Below are 25,179 nucleotides of genomic sequence, written 5' to 3' on the forward strand. Positions count from 1 at the left end.
TCAAGGACATTCAGAGACTTGTCCCGAAGCCACTCCTGTGTTGTCTTGGCTATGTGCTTAGGGTTGTTGTCCTGTTGGAAGGTGAACCTTCGTCCCAGTCTGAAGTCCTGAGCGCTCTGGAGCAGATTTCATCAAGGATCTCTCTGTACTTTGCTCCGTTCATCTTTCCCTCGATCCTGACTAGTCTCCCAGTCCCTGCCGCTGAAAAACATCCCCACAGCATGATTCTGCTACCACCATGCTTCACTGTAGGGATGGTGCCAGGTTTCCTCCAGATGAGACGCTTGGCATTCAGGCCAAAGAGTTCAATATTGGTTTCATCAGACCAGAGAATCTTGTTTCTCATGGTCTGAGAGTCTTTATGTGCCTTTTGGAAAACTCCAAGCGGGCTGTCATGTTCCTTTTACTGAGGAGTGTTTTCGTCTGGCCACTCTACCATAAAGGCCTGATTGGTGGAGTGCTGTAGAGATGGTTGTCCTTCTGGAAGGTTCTCCCATCTCTACACAGGAACTCTAGAGCTCTGTCAGAGTGACCATCGGGTTCTTGGTCACCTCCCTGACCAAGGCCCTTCTCCCCCGATTGCTCAGTTTGGCCGGGCGGCCAGCTCTAGGAAGAGTCTTGGTGGTTCCAAACTTCTTCCATTTAAGAATGATGTAGGCCACTGTATTCTTGGGGACCTTCAATGCTGCAGAAATGTTTTGGTACCCTTCCCCAGATCTGTGCCTCGACACAATCCTGTCTCGGAGCTCTACAGACAATTCCTTCAACCTCCTGGCTTGGTTTTTGCTCTGACATGCACTGTCAACTGTGGGACTTATATAGACAGGTGTTTGCCTTTCCAAATCATGTCCAATCAATTGAATTTACCACAGGTGGACTCCAATCAAGTTGTAGAAACATCTCAAGGATGATCAATGGAAACAGGATGCACCTGAACTCAATTTCGAGTCTCATAGCAAAGGATCTGAATACTTATGGAAATAAGGTATTTCTGTTTTTTAGGTTGAATAAATGTACAAACATATCTAAAAACATGTTTTCACTTTGTCATTATGGGTTATTGTGTGTAGATTGATGAGGATTTTCTGTTTATTTAATCGATTTTAGAATAAGGCAGTAACATAACAAAATGTGGAAAAGGTAAAGGGTTCTGAATACTTTTCCAAAGGCACTGTATAGCCTCTTCTATAGAGAATGGTCTTATTATAGTCTCTTCTATAGAGGATGGTCTTATTATAGTCTATTCTATAGAGAATGGTCTTATTATAGTCTATTCTATAGAGAATGGTCTTATAGCCTCTTCTATAGAGGATGGTCTTATTATAGCCTCTTCTATAGAGGATGGTCTTATTATAGTCTCTTCTATAGAGAATGGTCTTATAGCCTCTTCTATAGAGAATGGTCTTATTATAGTCTCTTCTATAGAGAATGGTTTTATTATAGTCTCTTCTATAGAGGATGGTCTTATTATAGCCTCTTCTATAGAGAATGGTCTTATAGCCTCTTCTATAGAGGATGGTCTTATTATAGTCTATTCTATAGAGAATGGTCTTATTATAGTCTCTTCTATAGAGGATGGTCTTATAGCCTCTTCTATAGAGAATGGTCTTATTATAGTCTCTTCTATAGAGGATGGTCTTATTATAGTCTCTTCTATAGAGAATGGTCTTATTATAGTCTCTTCTATAGAGAATGGTCTTATTATAGCCTCTTCTATAGAGCATGGTCTTATTATAGTCTCTTCTATAGAGGATGGTCTTATTATAGTCTCTTCTATAGAGAATGGTCTTATTATAGTCTCTTCTATAGAGGATGGTCTTATTATAGTCTCTTCTATAGAGAATGGTCTTATTATAGTCTCTTCTATAGAGAATGGTCTTATTATAGCCTCTTCTATAGAGCATGGTCTTATTATAGTCTCTTCTATAGAGGATGGTCTTATTATAGTCTCTTCTATAGAGGATGGTCTTATTATAGTCTCTTCTATAGAGGATGGTCTTATTATAGGTTCTTCTATAGAGGATGGTCTTATTATAGTCTCTTCTATAGAGAATGGTCTTATTATAGTCTCTTCTATAGAGGATGGTCTTATAGCCTCTTCTATAGAGGATGGTCTTATTATAGCCTCTTCTATAGAGGATGGTCTTATTATAGTAATTATACGATGTACACACATAATATTAGATTATGATTTCAGTGTGTGATATGGGGGTTAGATACATGTTTATTTCCACATTATAAAGAAGCCATTGTTCCTAAAGATTAGAACTGAAATGTTGATCTGAGCCTTGCTGTAGGAAAATCACGTCAGTGTCCGACTTTTGGCTGTCGCAGACTTCACTCCTCCACAGTTTATAGCTATATCTGTTCTTAGTTCTGTATTTTTTGAATGGGGCATGTTTATTTAAGATTGAGAGGAAATTACTTTTAAGGAACAACCAGGCATCCTCTACTGACGGAATGAGATCTATATCCATCCAGGATACCTGGGCCAGGTCAATTAGGGAGGCCTGCTCGCTAAAGTGTTTTAGGGAGCGTTTGACAGTGATGAGGGGTGGTCGTTTGACCACGGACCCGTTACGGACGCAGGCAATAAGGCAGTGATCGCTGAGATCCTGGTTGAAGACAGCTGAGGTGTATTTAGAGGGTAAGTTAGTCAGGATGATATCTATTGTGTCTCCAGCCAAGGGGAAGAAGGGAAAGGCCCAAGAGGAGCCTGTGACGTCCCAGCCAGAGGAGGAAGAGGCAGGGCCTTCACAGGAAGCTGGGGCAGAGGGGGACAGCGACTCAGATCATGACAACAGCAGCAATGAGGATCACGAGAGGTCAGGGCTCATGTCACATTACTTATTAATAAATAGACTTAGTTTATTGTCCCATTTGTCAGCGAGCTGCCGAACCCTTTTCTCTATCTCTCTCATTTAAATGTGTTGACGTTGACTTTGACATTGTCATGTACGCCACACTTGCGCTGCATACCAATGCATCCTGTACTCCTCTCTCCACCTCTTCCCCAATCTCACAGAGGACCCTGGTCACCTCAACCTGGGTCATTTAAAATGTATATGGTTGCTTGTTCTACATTAAAGTGCAAAAGAGTGGAGAGGAGAGGTATGCTACTTAGCATACACTTTTATACAGAGTAATTTAGAATACAATGAATCCAGTGGATTGAGGCTAATTCCTAGAGGCTTGTGACTAAAGACTAAAGGGGTTTTACATTTACATTTACGTCATTTAGCAGACGCTCTTATCCAGAGCGACTTACAAATTGGTGCATTCACCTTATAGCCAGTGGGAAAACCCCTTGTAGGATGGCAGCATTACGGTGACTAAAGCATTACGGTGACTAAAGAATTACGGTGACTAAAGCATTGCGTTGACTAAAGCATTACGGTGACTAAAGCATTACGGTGACTAAAGCATTACGGTGACTAAACCAATGGAGGCCAGAGGGAAAGAAAGTGGTAAGAAATCTGGAAAATACCTTTGAATCGTGTATTATGCATCTATTTCATTGCACTGTATGCACTGTTCCCCAAGTAGGCTAAATGAGTCAATGGGGAGGTTGAGTAGTGTGATGAGGTTGAGTTTGTTTATATGTATATATATATATTTTTTTTTTTCACCATTATTTAACCAGGTAGGCCAGTTGAGAACAAGTTCTCATTTACAACTGCGACCTGGCCAAGATAAAGCAAAGCAGTGCGATAAAAACAACAACAACACAGAGTTACATATGGGGTAAACAAAACACCCCAAAAGTCAATAACACAATAGAAAATCTATATACAGTGTTTACAAATGTAATAAGTTATGGAGGTAAGGCAATAAATAGGCCATAGTGCAAAATAATTACAATTTAGTATTAACACTGGAGTGATAGATGTGCATAAAATGATGTGCAAATAGAGATACGGGGGTGCAAATGAGCAAAATATATAACAATATGGGGATGAGGTAGTTGGGTGGGCTAATTACAGATTGGGCTGTGTACAGGTGCAGTGATCAGTAAGCTGCTCTGACAACTGATGCTTAAAGTTAGTGAGGGAGATAAGAGTCTCCAGCTTCAGAGATTTTTGCAGTTCGTTCCAGTTATTGGCAGCAGAGAACTGGAAGGAATGGCGGCCAAAGGAGGTGTTGGCTTTGGGCATGACCAGTGAGATATACCTGCTGGAGCGCAGACTACGGGTGGGTGTTGCTATGTTGACCAAAGAGCTACGATAAGGCGGGGATTTGCCTAGCAGTGATTTATAGATGACCTGGAGCCAGTGGGTTTGGCGACGAATATGTAGCTCAGTTGAACATTTCACTTTGTTGCTGTTGTTCTTTGTTGTTTCTCCTTTGTTATTGAATAATAAACAGAATTATTTCACAAAAAATAACTAGTTGGAGGCAGTAAACAGTGACAATTGCTTCCGTGTACTTCCCATCCTTCTAAACCCATAGGGGTCCTTGTGTTGCTGTCTGTCAGTGTAATTTCAATGATTCTGAAATGATTCTGTATTCCAGAACCATGGGACGTGCTTGTACTGCCATATATCAAAAACGTAAACTATGCTTGCCTACTTATTAAGCTTGCCTGGTGCAATGGAACCAATGTTATAGTCCCAAAAGTGCAAACCTCACCCATCTCACCCAAACACTTAAAGTATTTGAAAGTAAACAAATACAATTTGAACCCCAGAACTGTCTGATGTTGTGAAGTGGTCAGAGAGGCACAATTGGCTTGACGGTTACTCCTTAAAGCCGTAAGAAGCATTTCAAGGTCCTGGAGTGGCCTAGCCAGTCTCCAGATCTCAACCCCATAGAAATTCTTTGGAGGGAGTTGAAAGTCCGTGTTGCCCAGCGACAGCCCCAAAACATCACTGCTCTAGAGGAGATCTGCATGGAGGAATGGGCCAAAATACCAGCAACAGTGTGTGAAAACCTTGTGAAGACTTACAGACTCCTCATTTTGTCTGTCATAGTTGACGTGTACCTATGATGAAAATTACAGGCCTCTCTCATCTTTTTCAGTGGGAGAACATGCACAATTGGTGGCTGACTAAAAACGTTTTTTCCCCACTGTATTTGAACTGAATATGCTTGTCAACAACAGCCAGTGTTTATTTTTTTGAATTTGTTTTACCTGTAGCCTAATCTGACTACTGTTACCGCCAATCTAATGTGTTCATAATAACACAAGGCTACAACAATAAACAGAAGTTATAGGCTATTTATTACGTTGATTTGCCAGCTCCAGGTAGGCTACACAAACCCGCAACCCGCAACCAATACATTTTCACCCGCAACATTGTTTTCAAAGTAGCCCAATTTCACAGGAAAACCGCGAACATGGCAACACTGACTGTGTTTACACGTGATGAGGGGTGAATTCATTCCGCCGATTCTGTTGAAAAATGTTAAACGGAAGCAAACGAAACAGGGATAAAAATACCTGAATTTGTCCAATTTAAACTCTCGTTGGACTAATGATTACACCCTAGATAAGCTAGATGCAGGCAAGAGTGTGCAAGTCGGTATTGAATGTCAGGTCCTTCCTACTGAATGCACCACAGCTTCGCGCTCTTCCGTTTTCTCAGCATTATTGGGAGTGGCGACGAAGCTGTACCCTCTCCCGCTGGGTAGACCAGACGCTGGAGAAGGGTTATGCCATCCAATTTCATCGGACCGTGATGAAAACGCCGGAAAAAGTCGCCGCTCTCGTTACAGAGATTACGGAACTTTTGGTCACAGTAGTTCCCCGGGAGCAAAGGAACAGGGGGTTATATTCGCCCTATTTTCCTGGTGCCCAAAAAGACGGGGGGAATGAGGCCAATATTGGATCTACGCGTTCTCAACGAGAGCGTAGCCAAACGGCCCTTCCGAATGCTATCGACAAAACGTATACTGGAATGTGTCCAGACGGGAGACTTTTGTACAAGCATAGACATAAAGGGCGCGTCTTTCATGTGCCGGTGCAGCCGCGTCACAGGAAGTTTCTGCGTTTCGCCTTTCAAGGGGTGGCGTACGAGTTCGCGAGGATGCCATTCAGGTACGCCCTGGCACCTCGCACGTTTTCCAAATGTGTGGAGGCGGCAATAGAACCGTTGCTTCGTCAGGGAATAAGGCTACTAGCCTACCTAGACGACTTACTGGTTCTCGCCCCGTCAGCAGAGCTAGCGTTCTGATCTACTGATGCTGTCTCTTACCGTCCTGATCTGTTGATGCTGTCTCTTACCATCCTGATCTGTTGATGCTGTCTCTTACCGCCTTGATCTCTAGATGCTGTCTCTTACTGTCCTGATCGCTAGATGCTGTCTCTTACCATCCTGATCTGTTGATGCTGTCTCTTACCGCCTTGATCTCTAGATGCTGTCTCTTACCGTTCTTATCTCTAGATGCTGTCTCTTACCATCCTGATCTGTTGATGCTGTCTCTTACCGTCCTGATCTCTTGATGCTGTCTCTTACCGTCCTGATGTCTAGATGCTGTCTCTTACCGTCCTGATCTGTTGATGCTGTCTCTTACCGTCCTGATCTCTTGATGCTGTCTCTCACTGTCCTGCTCTCTAGATGAGGTCTCTTACCATCCTGATCTCTAGATGCTGTCTCTTACCGTCCTGATGTCTAGATGCTGTCTCTTACCGTCCTGATCTGTTGATGCTGTCTCTTACCGTCCTGATCTCTTGATGCTGTCTCTCACTGTCCTGCTCTCTAGATGAGGTCTCTTACCATCCTGATCTCTAGATGCTGTCTCTTACCGTCCTGATGTCTAGATGCTGTCTCTTACCGTCCTGATCTGTTGATGCTGTCTTTTACCGTCTTGATCTCTAGATGCTGTCTCTTACCGTCCTGACCTCTAGATGCTGTCTCTTACCGTCCTGATCTGTTGATGCTGTCTCTTACCGTCCTGATCTCTAGATGCTGTCTCTTACTGTCCTGATCTCTTGATGCTGTCTCTTACCGTCCTGATCTGTTGATGCTGTCTCTTACCGTCCTGATCTCTAGATGCTGTCTCTTACTGTCCTGATCTCTTGATGCTGTCTCTTACCGTCCTGATCTCGTGATGCTGTCTCTTACCATCCTGATCTCCTGATGCTGTCTCTTATGTCCTGATCTCTTGATGCTGTCTCTTACCGTCATGATCTCTAGATGCTGTCTCTTACCGTCCTGATCTCTTGATGCTGTGTCTTACCGTCCTGATCTCTAGATGCTGTCTCTTACCGTCCTGATCTCTAGATGCTGTCTCTTACTGTCTTGATATCTAGATGCTGTCTCTTACCGTCCTGATCTCTAGATGCTGTCTCTTACCATGCTGATCTGTTTATGCTGTCTCTTACCATCCTGATCTCTTGATGCTGACTTCAAGGTCACATGGAGTAGGCTGAGGAAGATAATCTTATTTTGAAACCGATCTTTATATCTATAAATACATATCCATTGCAGTAATAAAATACTACACATTGATTTCTGACAGTAACTCTATTATACACCCAACCAATATCCATTTTACATTCATCCAACATTCATCTAATGTGTTATGGGACCAGCACGCAACCTAGCAACAACAGGGTTTTGTGAGGGGATATTTAGCAACATTTTAAACGTTTTGTTAAAGTGGTAGTGAAAACTGCTGAATTGGAATGAGTAACAAAAGGAATACATTTGAAGCCGACAAACTGAAACCATGCAGTTTCAAGTTTCTTTGAAAGATGATCAGGTTTGCCATTTGAAGAATTGGTTGCACCAGATCTTATTTAGGGCTGTTTGTGAATACCCTGGTAGGTTGACTGATAACCTGAACCAGGTTGCAGGTACTGGTTAGAGTTTGAAGCTTTTTCTAAAGTGGACAGCTTGATGAAAGCCAGTCAATATTTAAGTCTCCCAGAAAATGTACCTCTCTGTTGATATCACATACATTATCAAGCATTTCACACAAATCATCCAGATACTGACTGTTAGCACTTGGTGGTCTACAGCAGCTTCCCACAAGAATGGGCTTTAGGTGAGGCAGGTGAATCTGTAGCCATATTACTTCAACAGCATTTGACATGATATCCTCTCTAAGCTTTACAGGAACATGAATCTGAACATAAATGGCAACACCTCCACCATTGGAATTCCTGTCTTTTCTGAAGATGTTGAAACCATGTATTGCTACCACTGTATCATCTAAGTGAGTTTCAGAGATAGTCAGTATATGAATGTTATCTGTTACTAGCAAGTTATCGATTTCATGAACCTTGTTTCTTAGTCTACATATTTTAATGTGGGCTATTTTTAGCACTTTTCTGGGATTCTTGGAGAGCTTTGTATGCGTCTCTGTGTGTGGAGTAAAGGTGGTCTAGAGTTTTTTTCCCTCTGCTTGCACATTTAACATGCTGGTAGAAATTAGGTAGAACGGATTTAAGTTTCCCTGCATTAAAGTCCCCGGCCACTAGGAGCGCTGCATCTGGATGAGCGTTTTCCTGTTGATTAATGGCCTTGTACAACTCATTCAGTGCAATCTTAATGCCAGCATTGGTTTGTGGTGGTAAATAGACAGCTATGAAAAATATAGATGAAAACTCTCTTGGTAAATAGTGTGGTCTACAGCTTATCATAAGATACTCTACCTCAGGCGAGCAAAACCTCGAGACTTCCTTAGTATTTGATTTTGTGCACCAGCTGTTGTTTACAAATATACAGAGACCGCCACCCCTTGTCTTACCAGAGTCAGACGTTCTGTCCTGCCGATGTAGCGTATAGCCTGCTAGCTGAATGTTATCATTGTTGTCTTTCAGCCACGACTCCGTGAAACATAAGATATTACAGTTTTTAATGTCTCGTTGGTAGGATAACCGTAATCTTAAATCGTCCATTTTATTCTCAAAAGCTTGAACGTTGGCTAATAGGATTGATGGGAGAGGCAGTTTACTCGCTCGCCGTCGGATCCTTACAAGGCACCTGGATCTGCGTCCGCGATATCTCCGTCTCTTCCTCACGCGAATGACGGGGATCTGGGCCTTGTCGGGTGTCTGTAGGATATCCATCGCGACCGCCTCGTTGAAGAAAAAATCTTCACAGTTCTAGGTGTCTTTAACCTCCCTACGTCTGCCTTTGACTCATTTCTCTCTGCCTCCTTCTTTCCACTCCTTTCCTCTTTTGACCTCACCCTCACACCGTCCCCCCCTACTCACAAGGCAGGCAATGCGCATGACCTCATCTTTACTAGATGCTGTTCTTCTACTAATCTCACCTTTATGGTTGTGAGGTCTGGGGTCCGCTCACCAACCAAGAATTCACAAAATGGGACAAACAACACATTGAGACTCTGCATGCAGAATTTTGCAAAAACATCCTCTGTGTACAACATAAAACACCAAATAATGCATGCAAAGTAGAATTAGAACAGCACGCTATACTGATTTATGACGCAACATATAAATGAGGAACCACTGTAGCCTTGCTATTGAGAAAGGACACCATAGCCAGACCTGGCTCTCAAGAGAAGACAGGCTATGTGCACACTGCCCACAAAATGAGGATGAAACTGAGCTGCACTTCCTAACCTCCTGCCAAATGTATGACCATATTAGAGACTGTCACGGTTTCGGCCGAGACTGCTCCTCCTCCTGGTTCGGGCAGGCAAAGGCGTTCGCCGTCCCCGGAGTACTAGCTGCCACCGTTGGATGTTTCATGTGCGATTGCTTTTGTCTGTCCGTTGCATTGATTACTTGTCCTATAAGTTCCCTGTGTTTGTATGGATTAGTTGTGTGTTGTTTTCGCCAGTCGTCTTGTGTTTCGTGTCGTGTTTTGTGTATTTTTTTAATTACGCTTGTGTGTGCGTAATTGCGCTTAGTCGCCACCTTGTTTGTTTTGTGGCCGTGCATAGTGTTTGTACTTTGTTCAATTTTTGGACTTTAGTAAACATTTTGGACTAAGCCTCGGTGTCCTGCGCCTGACTTCAACCCCACCTACACCTCACATTATGACAGAGACACATGTTTCCCTCAGATTACACACACCCACAAAGACTTCGAAAACAAATCCAATTTTGATAAACTCCCATATCTACAGGGTGAAATACCACAGAGTGTTAACTCTTGTTAACTTACCATCTGTAACTATGAGATGCACCTCTTGGTATGTGTCCTTTATAAATCTGTCCACTCCACACCAGTAGGTCCCAGAGTCTGACATCTTCAGGTTCTTGATGGTCACATAGAAGACTCCATCTCTGTTGTCTTCTATACTGTATCTACCTTGAGATACATTCTTTCTCCCATTAGTTTGAACCAGAATGTCTTCATCAGAACATGTCCCCTTGCAGAAGCGTTTGATGGTGTTCCCTGCCAATGTGAATGAGCAGCCCACAGTGACTTGTCCTCCCACCACATCCTTCACATTAATGACAGCTGACTCCACAACACACAGAGCTGTCAAACAGAAACACACAGTACAGTCACAACTGATGACCTGTGAGATATACATTAACCTGCTAAAATCTTACTTTAACCCCGCATAAATCTTACTTTAACCCTGCAGAAATCATACTTTAACCAAGCACAAATCTTACTTAAACCATCTACAAATCATACTTTAACCGTGCAAATCATACTTTAACACATCTTCCTTTAACCCTGCCTTTCTTACTTTAACCCTGCACAAATCTTACTTCAACCCTACTCAGAACTGTAAATCTTTCTTGCTCCTTACAGACAAATACATATCTTATACCTTCTGTACTATATGATCCAGACAGTAGTATAGAAACTGATACAGACAGACAGGAAGGCAGACAGGCAGACAGACAGAACTCACCTGAGAGGAGACAGCAGGAGATAACATAGAGTATCTTCATTACTATACTGTTAAAGTTACTTGACTATACTACCAGCTAGCACAGGTCCACAACAGCTTGTCTGTCAGCTACTCGTTTGACAGCAGGGTGTTTCTGAAATGATCTGTCTTCCTTAGTTGAAGCTCCTCCCTCCTCTAACACCCTCCTCTCTCTCTCTCTCTCTCTCTCTCTCTCTCTCTCTCTCTCTCTCTCTCTCTCTCTCTCTCTCTCTCTCTCTCTCTCTCTCTCTCTCTCTCTCTCTCTCTCTCTCTCTCTCTCTCTCTCTCTCTCTCTCTCTCTCTCTCTCTCTTTCAATTCAAAGGGCTTTATTGGCATGGGAAACATGTTTCCATTGCCAAAGCAAGTGAAATAGATAATAAACAAAAGTGAAATAAACAGTATAAAATGCATGTCAGAGAGATTGAGATAGTGATGGTGGTGGTAGAGTGGGTGGACATTAGCTGATACATCCTAATTTCTCTGTAGTGACCTCAGCGTCTACAGGTCTATATGTCCTGCTGAGTGAAACTTGTTTGCTGAGCTTCTGCTGTTCTTTTCCCTTCAAAAAGTTTAATTAGTACGACGACGAGACACCAAAAGCCTATTTTCTCAACGCGCCACCGCATCTTTTGTTTCTCAGAGTGTTCTGCTGTTTTAAAGAGGCGGGGAGAGGGTGACTTTGATCACAGCGGCCGCCATATTTGAAAGGCGACAAGGTTCAAATCGGGACAAGTGTCTCATAAGTAGTGTGGATCGCATCCCGAACTGAAGGGAAGAAGCGTGGCTTGATAACCCGACGAGATGATGCCTGTTTGTAGCTGTCGCTCAGAAGAATAAAGGACAAATGAGAGAGAGAGAGAGAGAGAGAGAGAGAGAGAGACAGAGAGAGAGAGAGAGAGTGACACTTCACTGCCCCTGGAAATATTAGATCATCTATGAAGAGAGACTTCACTTCTAGAAAGGGTTTCTCTGCCTGAATGTCTGTAACTCAGTGTGTCGCTGCTTAAAAGAGGAAAGATCAGAACCCCAGCCTGGAATCAGTCAGGTGCTGCCATCGTTAACAGGGGAGGCTGTGTGAACACACACACACACACACGCTGTGATTTCTGGCAAAAATAAAACATGCAAATGTATTTCTAACAGTTAAAGGAGTGTGTGGAACACAGCGCAATTGCTGTTACGCATAGGCCTTGTTGAGTTCACATGTTCTTGATCATCTTTGGATGATATATTGATAATCTTTCCATAATATTAATATTTATTTGATTCAAAATAATTAGCTTGCTATCAAATGTCTTTAGACTGATATTAATATTTTAGATTGTATTCATTTTTATGCTTCAACATATGAATTATATTGATTGTACTATTACACTACCAGATATGAATGGGATTATGTACAGGCTAGGGGAACTGTAATAGCAAGAGCAGTCATGGGAAATGAAACCTTAACTACCTGGAGCTCCCTTGGAGCACACTCATCAACCTGTATGATCTGTATTTCTGTTCATAGGGGTTGTAGAATGTGACCCTTGACCTTTGGGTGGTTGCCTTCACGATGTCTGTTTGTTGACCTCCAATCGATTGAGGACTCCCAGGGGAGCCTTGGCCATACCGTCAAGGTCAAGGGTCAAGATCACTGGCCATTGACCTGCCCCATGCCCAGTCATGCTCACAAACAGTGTTTAGCATTTAGCGTGTTAACACACTATTGGTAGTTTGTTGTAACCGAGTATTGGTGCTAAACAGTGTTATTGGAAACTAGCATGCTAGTTAGCTATGGCGTCATAGGATACGGTGCCTGGGTGGTTTTCACGGAAGAATACTGTACCAAGTTAGCTAGCTGAATAAACTAAGTTAGAGTCTATTCCTAGAAAACATTGAACCACTGTAGTTTACAACAATTATAATTTCTAAAGTGGAAGTTGGGAGAGTTATATTTGAGTGTTTCAGTGAAACGTAAGTGAGGGAGGCCCCGCTCTCTCGCTTTCCCAGATGTTTCCCAGATGTTTCCCAGATGTCCCAGATGAATGCCGCAGCCCGTCTGGTGTTCAACCTTCCCAAGTTTTCTCACGTCACCCCCCTCCTCCACACACTCCACTGGCTTCCAGTTGAAGCTCGCATCCGCTACAAGACCATGGTGCTTGCCTATGGAGCAGTGAGGGGAACGGCACCTCTGTACCTTCAGGCTTTGATCAGTCCCTACACCCAAACGAGGGCATTGCGTTCATCCACCTCTGGCCTGCTGGCTCCCCTTCCTCTGCGGAAGCATAGTTCCCGCTCAGCCCAGTCAAAACTGTTCGCTGCTCTGGCACCCCAATGGTGGAACAAGCTCCCTCACGACGCCAGGACAGCGGAGTCACTCACCACCTTCCGGAGACATTTGAAACCCCACCTCTTTAAGGAATACCTGGGATAGGATAAAGTAATCCTTCTACCCCCCCCCCCAAAAAAAAAAAATTGTAAAGTGGTTATCCCACTGCCTATAGGGTGAATGCACCAATTTGTGAGTCGCTCTGTTTAAGAGCGTCTGCTAAATGACGTAAATGTGCCCTTGAGCAAGGCACTTAACCCTAATTGCTCCTGTAAGTCGCTCTGGATAAGAGCGTCTGCTAAATGACTAAAATGTAAATGTAAATGTAATGTTTAGTTAATTTCATTCCGATATCATTTGCATTATTGTAGCCTTTTCTGTAGCCTGTCAACTATGTGTCTGTCTATCCCTGTTCTCTCCTCTCTGCACAGGCCGTACAAACGCTTCACACCGCGTGGCTGCTGCCACTCTAATCTGGTGGTCCCTGGCACGACCCACGTGGAGTTCCAGGTCTCCGGCAGCCTCTGGAACTGCCGTTCTGCGGCCAACAAGGCAGAGTTCATCTCAGCCTATGCTACCCTCCAGTCCCTCGACTTCTTGGCGCTGACGGAAACATGGATTACCACAGAAAACACTGCTACTCCTACTGCTCTTTCCTCGTCTGATCATGTGTTCTCGCATACCCCGAGAGCATCTGGTCAGCGCCGCGGTGGCACAGGAATCCTCATCCCTCCCAAGTGGACATTCTCTCTTTTTCCCCTGACCCATCTCCTCATTTGAATTCCATGCTGTCACAGTCACTAGCCCATTCAAGCTTAACATCCTTGTCATTTATCGCCCTCCAGGTTCCCTTGGAGAGTTCATCAATGAGCTTGACGCCTTGATAAGTTCCTTTCCTGAGGATGGCTCACCACTCACAGTTCTGGGTGACTTTAACCTCCCTACGTCTGCCTTTGACTCATTTCTCTCTGCCTCCTTCTTTCCACTCCTTTCCTCTTTTGACCTCACCCTCTCACCGTCCCCCCCTACTCACAAGGCAGGCAATACGCTTGACCTCATCTTTACTAGATGCTGTTCTTCTACTAACCTCACTGCAACTCCCCTCCAAGTCTCCGACCACTACACTGTATCCTTTTCTCTCTCGCTCTCCTCCAACACTACTCACTCTGCCCCTACTCAGATGGTAATGTGCTGTCGCAACCTTCGCTCTCTCTCTCCCGCTACTCTCTCCTCTTCCATCCTATCATCTCTTCCCGCTGCTAAATCCTTCTCCCTCCGATCTCCTGATTCTGCCTCCTCAACCCTCCTCTCCTCCCTTTCTGCATCTTTTGACTCTCTATGTCCCCTATCCTCCCAGCCGGCTCGGTTCTCCCCTCCTGCTCCGTGGCTTGACGACTCATTGCGAGCTCACAGAAGAGGGCTCCGGGCAGCCGAGCGGAAATGGAGGAAAAGTAGACTCCCTGCGGACCTGTCATCTTTTCACTCCCTACGCTCTACAGTCTCTTCCTCTGTTTCCGATGCTAAAGCCACTTTCTACCACTCTAAATTTCAAGCCTCTGCCTCTAACCCTAGGAAGCTCTTTGCCACCTTCTCCTCCCTGCTTAATTCTCCTCCTCCTCCCCCTCCCTTCTCCCTCTCTGTGGATGACTTCGTCAACCATTTTGAAAAGAAGGTTGACGACATCTAATCCTCATTTATTAAGTCAAATGACACCACTAGTCCTAATCACACTAAACCTACCCTATGCTTTGACTTCTTTCTCCCCTCTCTCTCCAGATGAAATCTTGCAACCTGCCCGCTTGACCCTATCCCCTCCTCTCTTCTCCAGACCATTTCCGGAGACCTTCTCCCTTACCTCACCTCGCTCATCAACTCATCCTTGACCGCTGGCCATGTCCCTTCCGTCTTCAAGAGAGCGAGAGTTGCACCCCTCCTCAAAAAACCTACACTCGATCCCTCCGATGTCAACAACTACAGACCAGTATCCCTTCTTTCTTTTCTTTTCAAAACTCTTGAGCATGCCGTCTCTAGCCAACTCTCCTGCTATCTCTCTCCTTTAAACAACTTGGAAAATTCCAGAAAAGTATGTAATGCTTTAGAAGCTTCTGATAAGCTAATTGACATCATTTGAGTCAATTGGAGGTGTACCTGTGGATGTATTTCAAGACCTTCCTTCAAACTCAGTGCCTCTTTGCTTGACATCATGGGAAAATCAAAAGAAATCAGCCAAGACCTCGGAAGAAAAATGGTAGACCTCTACAAGTCTGGTTCATCCTTGGGAGCAATTTCCAAACGCCTGAAAGGTACCACGTTCATCTGTACAAACAATAATACGCAAGTATATACACCATGGGACCACACAGCCATCATACCGCTCAGGAAGGAGACGCGTTCTGTCTCCTAGAGATGAACGTACTTTAGTGCGAAAAGTGCAAATCAAAAAGTATTTTTCAAAAGGCTCGTCATCTAAAATGATGTAGAATTGCATGAAATCCATTTATAAAAATAACACATTTTTCACGGACTCTAGGCTACAAAAAATGTACTCCATGTGTGTAACTTCTGCAAGCGGCTCCACACCACTGCTCTATGCCCGTACGCGAAAGCCATTGATAATGCATGCAATGCTTTGTTATAAAGGATGTTTTTATCCGTTCTGGTACCTCAGAGCCCCCCAGGTCACCCTCCTCTCGGGCTCACTTTTGGTTCCGGCACCGCCCAATTTACAAATGAAGCACTGGAGAAGTGGGTAGCTGCTGCTGCCTCCTCCGGGACACTTCTCCTTTGCATAAAGTTAATCAGGCTGTTGATTGTGGACTGTGGAATGTTGTCCCACTCCTCTTCAATGGCTGTGCAAAATTCCTGGATATTTGTGGGAACTGGAACAAGCTGTGGTACACGTCAATCCAGACCATCCCAAACATGCTCAAAGGGTGACATGTCTTGTGAGTATGCAGGCCATGGAAGAATTGGGACATTTTCAGGATGTTCAATTGTGTACAGATCCTTGCGACATGCTGAAACACGAGGTGATGGAGGTGGATTAATGGCAGGACAATGGGCCTCAGGATCTTGTCATTGCATCTCTGTGCATTCAAACTGCCATCGATAAAAAGCAATCGTGTTAGTTGTCTGTAGCTTATGCCATCCCATTCCATAACCACCATGGGGCACTCTGTTCACAACATTGACATCAGCAAACCGCACACCCACACAACACCATACACGGTGGTCAGCAGCTGTGAGGCTGGATGGGCATACTGCAAAATTCTCTAAAACAACATTGGAGGCAGCTAATGGTTGAGAAATTAACCTAACATTCTCTGGCAACAGCTCTGGTGGACATTCCTGCAGTCAGCATGCCAATTGCATGCTCCCTCAAAACTTGAGACATCTGTGGCATTGTGTTGTGTGAAAAAACTGCACATTTTAGAGTGGCATTTTTGTATTTGTTAGGGATCCCCATTAGATGCTGCCAAGCACCTCCTCAGCTACTCTTGTCCCCAGCACAAGGTGCACCTGTGTAATGATGATCATGCTATTTAATCAGCTTCATGATATGCCACACCTGTCAGGTGGATGGATTATCTTGGCAAAGGAGAAATGCTCACTAACAGGGATGTAAACAAATTTGTGCACAACATTTTAGAAATAAGTTTGTGTCTGGAACATTTCTGGGATCTTTTATTTCACCTCAAGAAACATGGGACCAACACTTGACATGTTGCGTTTATATGGTTGTTCAGTGTAAACAGTATTTCTAAAAAATCATACAAACTATCAATAACTAAATTAAAATTGAACTAAATCAGCTTGTCTGTTCTAATCAGGTCCATTCACAGGCTCAGAAGGATCCTGTGAGGGCGGAACATTTTCTGGCAACAGTAGACCTTGCAGGGCTTCTGCCGTGAAGTCTTGGAGGCCCAAAAACTTCTCAGCTGCAGATATAATGATGTCCAGCATCTTGGACTTCTTGCGCAGTACAATTAATAACTGTGGCTATAAATACTAAAAAAATCCACCTTCCAAAATAAGTGTTTTCAGATCACTTGCCTAAGTGGACCATAAGGTTAAAAACCAAACCAAACTAAACTAAAAAACAAAATAAAATAAAAAACGAAGTAACTCCGCCAGAGTGTGTATTTTGGGTCACTTTTTCCGGTCCCAAGCCCGGATAAAGGAGGAGGGTTGGAATTGTGACATAAAAAAAAACAAGAATCGACAGAAGAAAGTTAATTTGTAGTTCAAAACATATTTAGGGTGTTTTTTACTGACTTTTTGTCTCTCCCACGACATTATTCCTCTCTCCTACAGCGTCCATCACAATTACATGCACATGGCCAATTATGCAAATTAGATGATGACGGCATTTAGCGACTTTTAGGACCACCAATAGCTACTTTCCTTACTGAGGAGTTGGCAATACTGCCGGTGACCAGTGTTGCCAACTTAGCGACTTTGTCACTATATTTAGCCAGTATTCAGACCCATCTAGCGACACATTTTAAATAAAGCGACTAGCGTCAAATCTAGCAACTTTTTCTGGTGTTATTGGAGACTCTGACATGAAAGCACGTATCGTTCTTACTCTTCTCAACGAGCAGCGGGTGCTGCGGGCCCCACCCCCGTCCCAAAGCACTCACTGGCGGCCCAGTCCTCGCGCAGCTGTTTACTCACTTTTTGTCTCTCCTACAGCGTCCATCACAATTACATGCACATGGCCAATCATGCAAATTAGGTGATGACGTCATTTAGCGACTTTTAGGACAGCCAATAGCTACTTTCCTTACTGAGGAGTTGGCAACACTGCCGGTGACAAGCCTCACCAGCCAGATGAAGTTTACTGGCTGCTTATAACATTAGCTTTGGGCAACAGTGTTAAGTAGCTGGCTAGCTAGTTATTTTCATGAACTTAAGTTAAATTTCAAGTTCAAGTGGCTACCTAGCTAATACTTACTCACATGGATTCCTAAATCATTGCTAAGAATATTGAAAATGACTGCAGTTTCTATTGGTCATTGTTTTCAGGCTAACATTAGTTGCATTGGTGCTGGCTAGGTAACGTTACCAAGCTAAAGCTAGCTAGCTACCCCAGAAGTTGCTAATAACATCTGTATCAAAGATATTTGCAAACATTTCTGATTCTGCGCGTTTGATCCTGATCTTATTTCAAATGCTCACACAGACATTTTCCCATTCGGTCGAACAAATAATGCATTATTACCAACGTAAACACATCGTTGGTGGCCGGTGTGTGCTTGTTTGCAGACTTCTTTTTTTTTGTCCAGCTTTGACAGTGCTACTGATCGTAGTGGTGGCGCTTGGCTTGCACATGCAAATTCACAACACACAATATTCTATAATAGAATTGTATTATTTGAAGTGTCAAATTAAAAGCTAATTTGACTCGTCAAATAGTGTTATTTGACGTGTATCTTTTTTTGACACGCAAAGACCCAAACGGCATTCCATAGTTAACACTAGAAAAGCCTGTGACGTAGAGTTCAGCCAGGAGTTGATGGATAAACGAAAGACCGAATGAAATGGTAGGAGGGACATCCCGACTTCAAGTGGTTTCTGCAGGAAAAGGGAACATACTTGTAACGAGTGTAATGTCTGCCATTCTGTATGAACAAAAGTTTCCTTCCAAGCCCTTTACACTCCTGGAGAAACTCTTGCTTGGTTGGTAGTGGGACAGGAGGGACGAGGCCACGTCTGTGGGAGTTGTTAGAACTGTGTGGGAAAACATAAAACAAATTGTTACTTCAATAGTACATGGTAAAATGCAATGTCATATTCCCATATACACCACACTGTATCCTGTATATATGCCAAATAAACTTTGATTTTGATTTGATAACATAATATTGATGGAATCCAGGCTCTGTCGTAGCCGGCTGCAGCCGGGAGACCCATGGGGCGGCGCACAATTGACCCAGCGTCGTCCAGGGTAGGGGAGGGAATGGCCGGCAGGGATGTAGCTCAGTTGGTAGAGCATGGCGTTTGCAACGCCAAGGTTGTGGGTTCGATTCCCACGGGGGGCCAGTATAAAAAAATTTAATAATAATAATGTATGCACCTACTAACTGTAAGTCGCTCTGGATAAGAGCGTCTGCTAAATGACTAAAATGTAAATGAATATGAGTAAATTATAGAATGTACGCACCGTTTATGAATTGAACCATCAATTCGCCATCAATAATTTCATGGTTGGTAACATACTGGCCATGGTCTCACCTGAGTAGATGATGGGGTGATCCAGTATAATAGTGATAGTTAGGTATGACAATGTTGATTGAAGGGTGATGGTGATGGCGGGTCAGATCTTGAGGCTCTTCAGCGAATCAGCTCTCTTCCTCAGTAGATCTCCCAGCTCCTGCAGCGAGCCAAGATAACTACTCTGAACCTTGTCCATGGCTGCTCTGGGAGACTTTTGTAGCTGTTTCCTCCAGCATCTTCACAAGGTCCTTTCCTGTTGCTCTGGGATTGATTCGCACTTTTCGCACCAAAGTACGTTCATCTCTAGGAGACAGAATGCGTTTCCTTCCTGAGCGGTATGACAGCTGTGTGGTCCCATGGTGTTTATACTTGAGTACTATTGTTTGTGCAGATATTGCTGCGTTCAAAACAACTGGGACGTCGGAAAAATACGAGGTCAAATCATGACGTCAGTGATCTTCACGTCGGAAAGTCGTAGCTCTAGAAAGAGGCCAGAGTTCCTGAGTTGGAATTCAAGTTGGATGACTGTTCAAATCGATTTTTCCCAGTCTGAGCTAATTTTATTCAGAGTTCCCAGTTGTTTTTAACACAGCATTAGAGTTGGGATTATGGTTCATTGTTTAGCTAGCTAGCTAGCTACATGTCTAAACAAAAGACACTATGCAAGTAACCATTTCACTGTACCGTTTACACCTTCTGTGTCCTGTGCATGTGACAAATAAACTTTGATTGTATTTGATGTAGTGTGTGTTTACCAGAGATGGTAATATGAAGAACAACATGACCTGCATCAAAGTCAGACTAGATCAAATGTATTTTTACTACTTTTTGCTTCTACTTTCACCACTTTTAGTCTTGAAATCTTTGGTTGTTTACTACACTGTGAATCCTTAAAGAGATGGGTGGGCTTAAGAGGGTGTGAACGATGCTGAATGGGTGTACACAAAGAACAGCTCCCCAGTAGGTGTACCAAAACATTCACGGACCATTTTCTCAAAAGTGGGGTTACAAGTTTATCAACTTTCAAATCAGAATTACTTTCCCATTGTTCCTCAACTACAGTGTATAATATACAATTTTCTAGCTCTCTACTTTTATCCGATGTAAAAAACACAATTTCCAATGTTGCTACATAGGACCGAATCCAGGAGGTGGGTCACAATTTATATAATTATACATATAGGGTCTAATATAGAACCCCACACACCCTAAAAAGCATGCAAAAAGTGTTAAAAGTCGGCCATTACCACTAAGAATTAAAAACAAAAATGCCTTTGCCAATGCATTGATATGCCAAATATTATTACATTCTAAAATAGGTGAGAATAATGTGGACATTGCCTGACTAAATAGATTGGATGCATGCATGGCGATTTCTCTGTACCTATGTGGCCGACGCAGACACACTTAATAAATCCATGAATAGTGGTAGCATTAATCTCACCATTTGAATCTCAGCAAGAGAACTTATAAATTGGCTACAATAATTAAAATGACTTTTCAAGCACCAAATTGAGGAAATGTCAGATTTTCAAGGTAGACCTATTTGAGTACTTGAATTTCTGAGCTCCAAATTCAAATTCAAGTAGGCTACTTCAAGCCCCTTGTATTGTTTAAAATTGCAGGTGTAACATGGAAAACAAAATGTATTTGTCATGTTATTTCATTACCAGGTCATATTGTGAATAAGCCCACTAGGCTATGTAATTTGTTGTCATTATATCCAGAATAATTCATAGGAATACCGTTGGGTGTTGCGCAATAGTCTATCCTACATACAGTGGGGGAAAAAAGTATTTAGTCAGCCACCAAGTTCTCCCACTTAAAAAGATGAGAGAGGCCTGTAATTTTCATCATAGGTACACGTCAACTATGACAGACAAATTGAGAAAAAAAAATCCAGAAAATCACATTATAGGATTTTTAATGAATATATTTGCAAATTATGGTGGAAAATAAGTATTTGGTCACCTACAAAAAAGCAAGATATCTGGCTCTCGCAGACCTGTAACTTCTTCTTTAAGAGGCTCCTCTGTCCTCCACTCGTTACCTGTATTAATGGCACCTGTTTGAACTTGTTATCAGTATAAAAGACACCTGTCCACAACCTCAAACAGTCACACTCCAAACTCCACTATGGTCAAGACCAAAGAGCTGTCAAAGGACACCAGAAACAAAATTGTAGACCTGCACCAGGCTGGGAAGACTGAATCTGCAATAGGTAAGCAGCTTGGTTTGAAGAAATCAACTGTGGGAGCAATTATTAGGAAATGGAAGACATACAAGACCACTGATAATCTCCCTCGATCTGGGGCTCCACGCAAGATCTCACCCCGTGGGGTCAAAATGATCACAAGAACGGTGAGCAAAAATCCCAGAACCACACGGGGGGACCTAGTGAATGACCTGCAGAGAGCTGGGACCAAAGTAACAAAGCCTACCATCAGTAACACACTACGCCACCAGGGACTCAAATCCTGCAGTGCAAGACATGTCCCCCTGCTTAAGCCAGTACATGTCCAGGCCCGTCTGAAGTTTGCTAGAGTGCATTTGGATGATCCAGAAGAGGATTGGGAGAATGTCATATGGTCAGATGAAACCAAAATATAACTTTTTGGTAAAAACTCAACTCGTCGTGTTTGGAGGACAAAGAATGCTGAGTTGCATCCAAAGAACACCATACTTACTGTGAAGCATGGGGGTGGAAACATCATGCTTTGGGGCTGTTTTTCTGCAAAGGGACCAGGACGACTGATCCGTGTAAAGGAAAGAATGAATGGGGCCATGTATCGTGAGATTTTGAGTGAAAACCTCCTTCCATCAGCAAGGGCATTGAAGATGAAACGTGACTGGGTCTTTCAGCATGACAATGATCCCAAACACACTGCCCGGGCAACGAAGGAGTGGCTTCGTAAGAAGCATTTCAAGGTCCTGGAGTGGCCTAGCCAGTCTCCAGATCTCAACCCCATAGAAAATATTTGAGGGAGTTGAAAGTCCGTGTTGCCCAGCGACAGCACCAAAACATCACTGCTCTAGAGGAGATCTGCGTGGAGGAATGGGCCAAAATAGTGTGTGAAAACCTTGTGAAGACTTACAGAAAACGTTTGACCTGTGTCATTGCCAACAAAGGGTATATAACAAAGTATTGAGAAACTTTTGTTATTGACCAAATACTTATTTTCCACCATAATTTGCAAATAAATTCATAAAAAATCCTACAATGTGATTTTCTGAATTTTTTTTCCTCATTTTGTCTGTCATAGTTGACGTGTACCTATGATGAAAATTACAGGCCTCTCTCATCTTTTTAAGTGGGAGAACTTGCACAATTGGTGGCTGACTAAATACTTTTTTCCCCCACTGTATATATATATATATATATATATATATATATATATATATATATATATATATATATATATATATATATATATATATATACACACACTACCTTCAAAAGTTTGTATATATGATTACATGTTTTGGGTCGGGCCCCCCTAGCGCCCAGGACCCTAAGCGACCGCTTATGTTGCTTATGCCTGGAGCCGGCCCTCTGTGTGTGTCTTTCCAGTAGTCCTAATGGACTCCAGCCTAGTAAATGAGTCCAGCCTAGTAAATGAGTCCTTGTGTCATTTGTAGGTGGAGTCCTCCCTTCAGAAGTTTATTTAGAACTAACAACATGGACCCCAACCCTTAACCCTCCTGCAGACACACCTGTAGAGGACTGTATAAAAGCCCAGGACTGACCAGACAGAATCACACATCAAGACTCAGTGCCAAGGAGCCTCTCCAAAGCATCTCTAGGACCAAGAAGCCATCTAGAGGATCTCCACTGCCAGATCCAAGAAGCCATCTAGAGTATCTCCACTGCCAGATCCAAGAAGCCATCTAGAGTATCTCCACTGCCAGATCCAAGAAGCCATCTAGAGGATCTCCACTGCCAGATCCAAGAAGCCATCTAGAGTATCTCCACTGCCAGATCCAAGAAGCCATCTAGAGTATCTCCACTGCCAGATCCAAGAAGCCATCTAGAGGATCTCCACTGCCAGATCCAAGAAGCCATCTAGAGGATCTCCACTGCCAGATCCAAGAAGCCATCTAGAGGATCTCCACTGCCAGATCCAAGAAGCCATCTAGAGTATCTCCACTGCCAGATCCAAGAAGCCATCTAGAGGATCTCCACTGCCAGATCCAAGAAGCCATCTAGAGGATCTCCACTGCCAGATCCAAGAAGCCATCTAGAGGATCTCCACTGCCAGATCCAAGAAGCCATCTAGAGTATCTCCACTGCCAGATCCAAGAAGCCATCTAGAGTATCTCCACTGCCAGATCCAAGAAGCCATCTAGAGTATCTCCACTGCCAGATCCAAGAAGCCATCTAGAGGATCTCCACTGCCAGATCCAAGAAGCCATCTAGAGTATCTCCACTGCCAGATCCAAGAAGCCATCTAGAGTATCTCCACTGCCAGATCCAAGAAGCCATCTAGAGTATCTCCACTGCCAGATCCAAGAAGCCATCTAGAGTATCTCCACTGCCAGATCCAAGAAGCCATCTAGAGTATCTCCACTGCCAGATCCAAGAAGCCATCTAGAGGATCTCCACTGCCAGATCCAAGAAGCCATCTAGAGTATCTCCACTGCCAGATCCAAGAAGCCATCTGGAGTATCTCCACTGCCAGATCCAAGAAGCCATCTAGAGGATCTCCACCCTGAAGATGGAGCAAAGCCATCCTGCTGCTGGTACTGTGCCTCTCTCAGGCCCAAATGGGCCACAGTGGACCAGCCATCTGGATACACCACTTTGAGGCTGTAGACATCACTGAGAGAATTCTGACCGCTAATAACGGCTCTGATGAGATGCTGATGGAGGGAGACCTGGTGGTACCAAGAACCAGAAACGCCATGCAGTGCATGCATGGAGGAAACAGCTGCCTGTGGCACAAAGTCTCTAACGGATATGTTGAAGTGCCCTACATAATAGAAGACAGTAGATTCACTCCCTCCGACAGACAGAAGATTAAGGACGCCGTCCAGTCGTTCCACAGCAAGTCCTGCATTCGCTTTGTGCCACGTGGAAACCAGAATGACTACATCAGCTATGAGAGTTTGAACGGCTGCTACTCCTCTCTCGGGAGAATTGGAGGCAAACAGACGGTCTCTGTTAACAGCGTCGGCTGCATCTTTCTCGGCATCATTCAGCACGAGACCCTCCACGCTCTGGGCTTCCAGCACGAGCAAACCAGGAGCGACCGGGACCAGTACGTCAGGATCAACTGGAGTAATATCGATTCTAGCATGGCCTATAACTTTGATAAACAAAACACCAACAACCTGAACACTCCCTATGACTACAGCTCTGTCATGCACTATGGAAAAACAGCCTTCTCCATCAATGGAAAGGACTCCATCACCCCCATCCCCGACCCCAACGTGTCCATCGGCCAGAGACAGGGGCTGTCCACCACTGAAATCCTGAGGATCAACCGACTCTACGGCTGCTAAGAGGAAGACATCAAGTCATAGGAGGAGAGTCTGGTGAAGATGTCTACAATACATCTGACACATTATCCAGTGTCCTGTACATTCAAATCATCAGCACAGTATTTAGAGTCTTATTCACAATAACTCACAGGTTCTCAGCACAATGTGGTTTTCTGTATCACTTTGAAACATAGAAATAAAAGCATTTGAAACAACATGATTGAATCTTATTTTTCTGATGACACTACGGTGCTGTATTTATGTCGACATGTTTCCTCCGATGTTTCTCTAAGTTGCTGGTAGCATGCTTCTAGCCTGCTGGTAGCCTGGGTCTAGCCTGCTGGTAGCCTGGTTCTAGA

At 43.6% G+C, this 25,179-nt stretch overlaps 1 protein-coding gene across 1 annotated transcript; it reads left to right on the plus strand.

Moving 5' to 3' along the window:
- Positions 1-2,661: 2,661 nt before the first annotated feature.
- Positions 2,662-24,841, plus strand: LOC311117136 (hatching enzyme 1.2-like; the record flags this gene model as incomplete). The annotated part of the gene is made up of 2 exons (XM_084192120.1): positions 2,662-2,825; positions 24,055-24,841. The coding sequence occupies 2 exons, from the start codon at positions 2,662-2,664 to the stop codon at positions 24,839-24,841; spliced, it is 951 nt and encodes a 316-aa protein (XP_084048246.1).
- Positions 24,842-25,179: the final 338 nt, after the last annotated feature.

The sequence above is a fragment of the Coregonus lavaretus genome (genome assembly GCF_964263955.1).
Source record: "Coregonus lavaretus genome assembly, contig: HAP1_SCAFFOLD_820, whole genome shotgun sequence".
NCBI lineage: Eukaryota > Metazoa > Chordata > Actinopteri > Salmoniformes > Salmonidae > Coregonus > Coregonus lavaretus.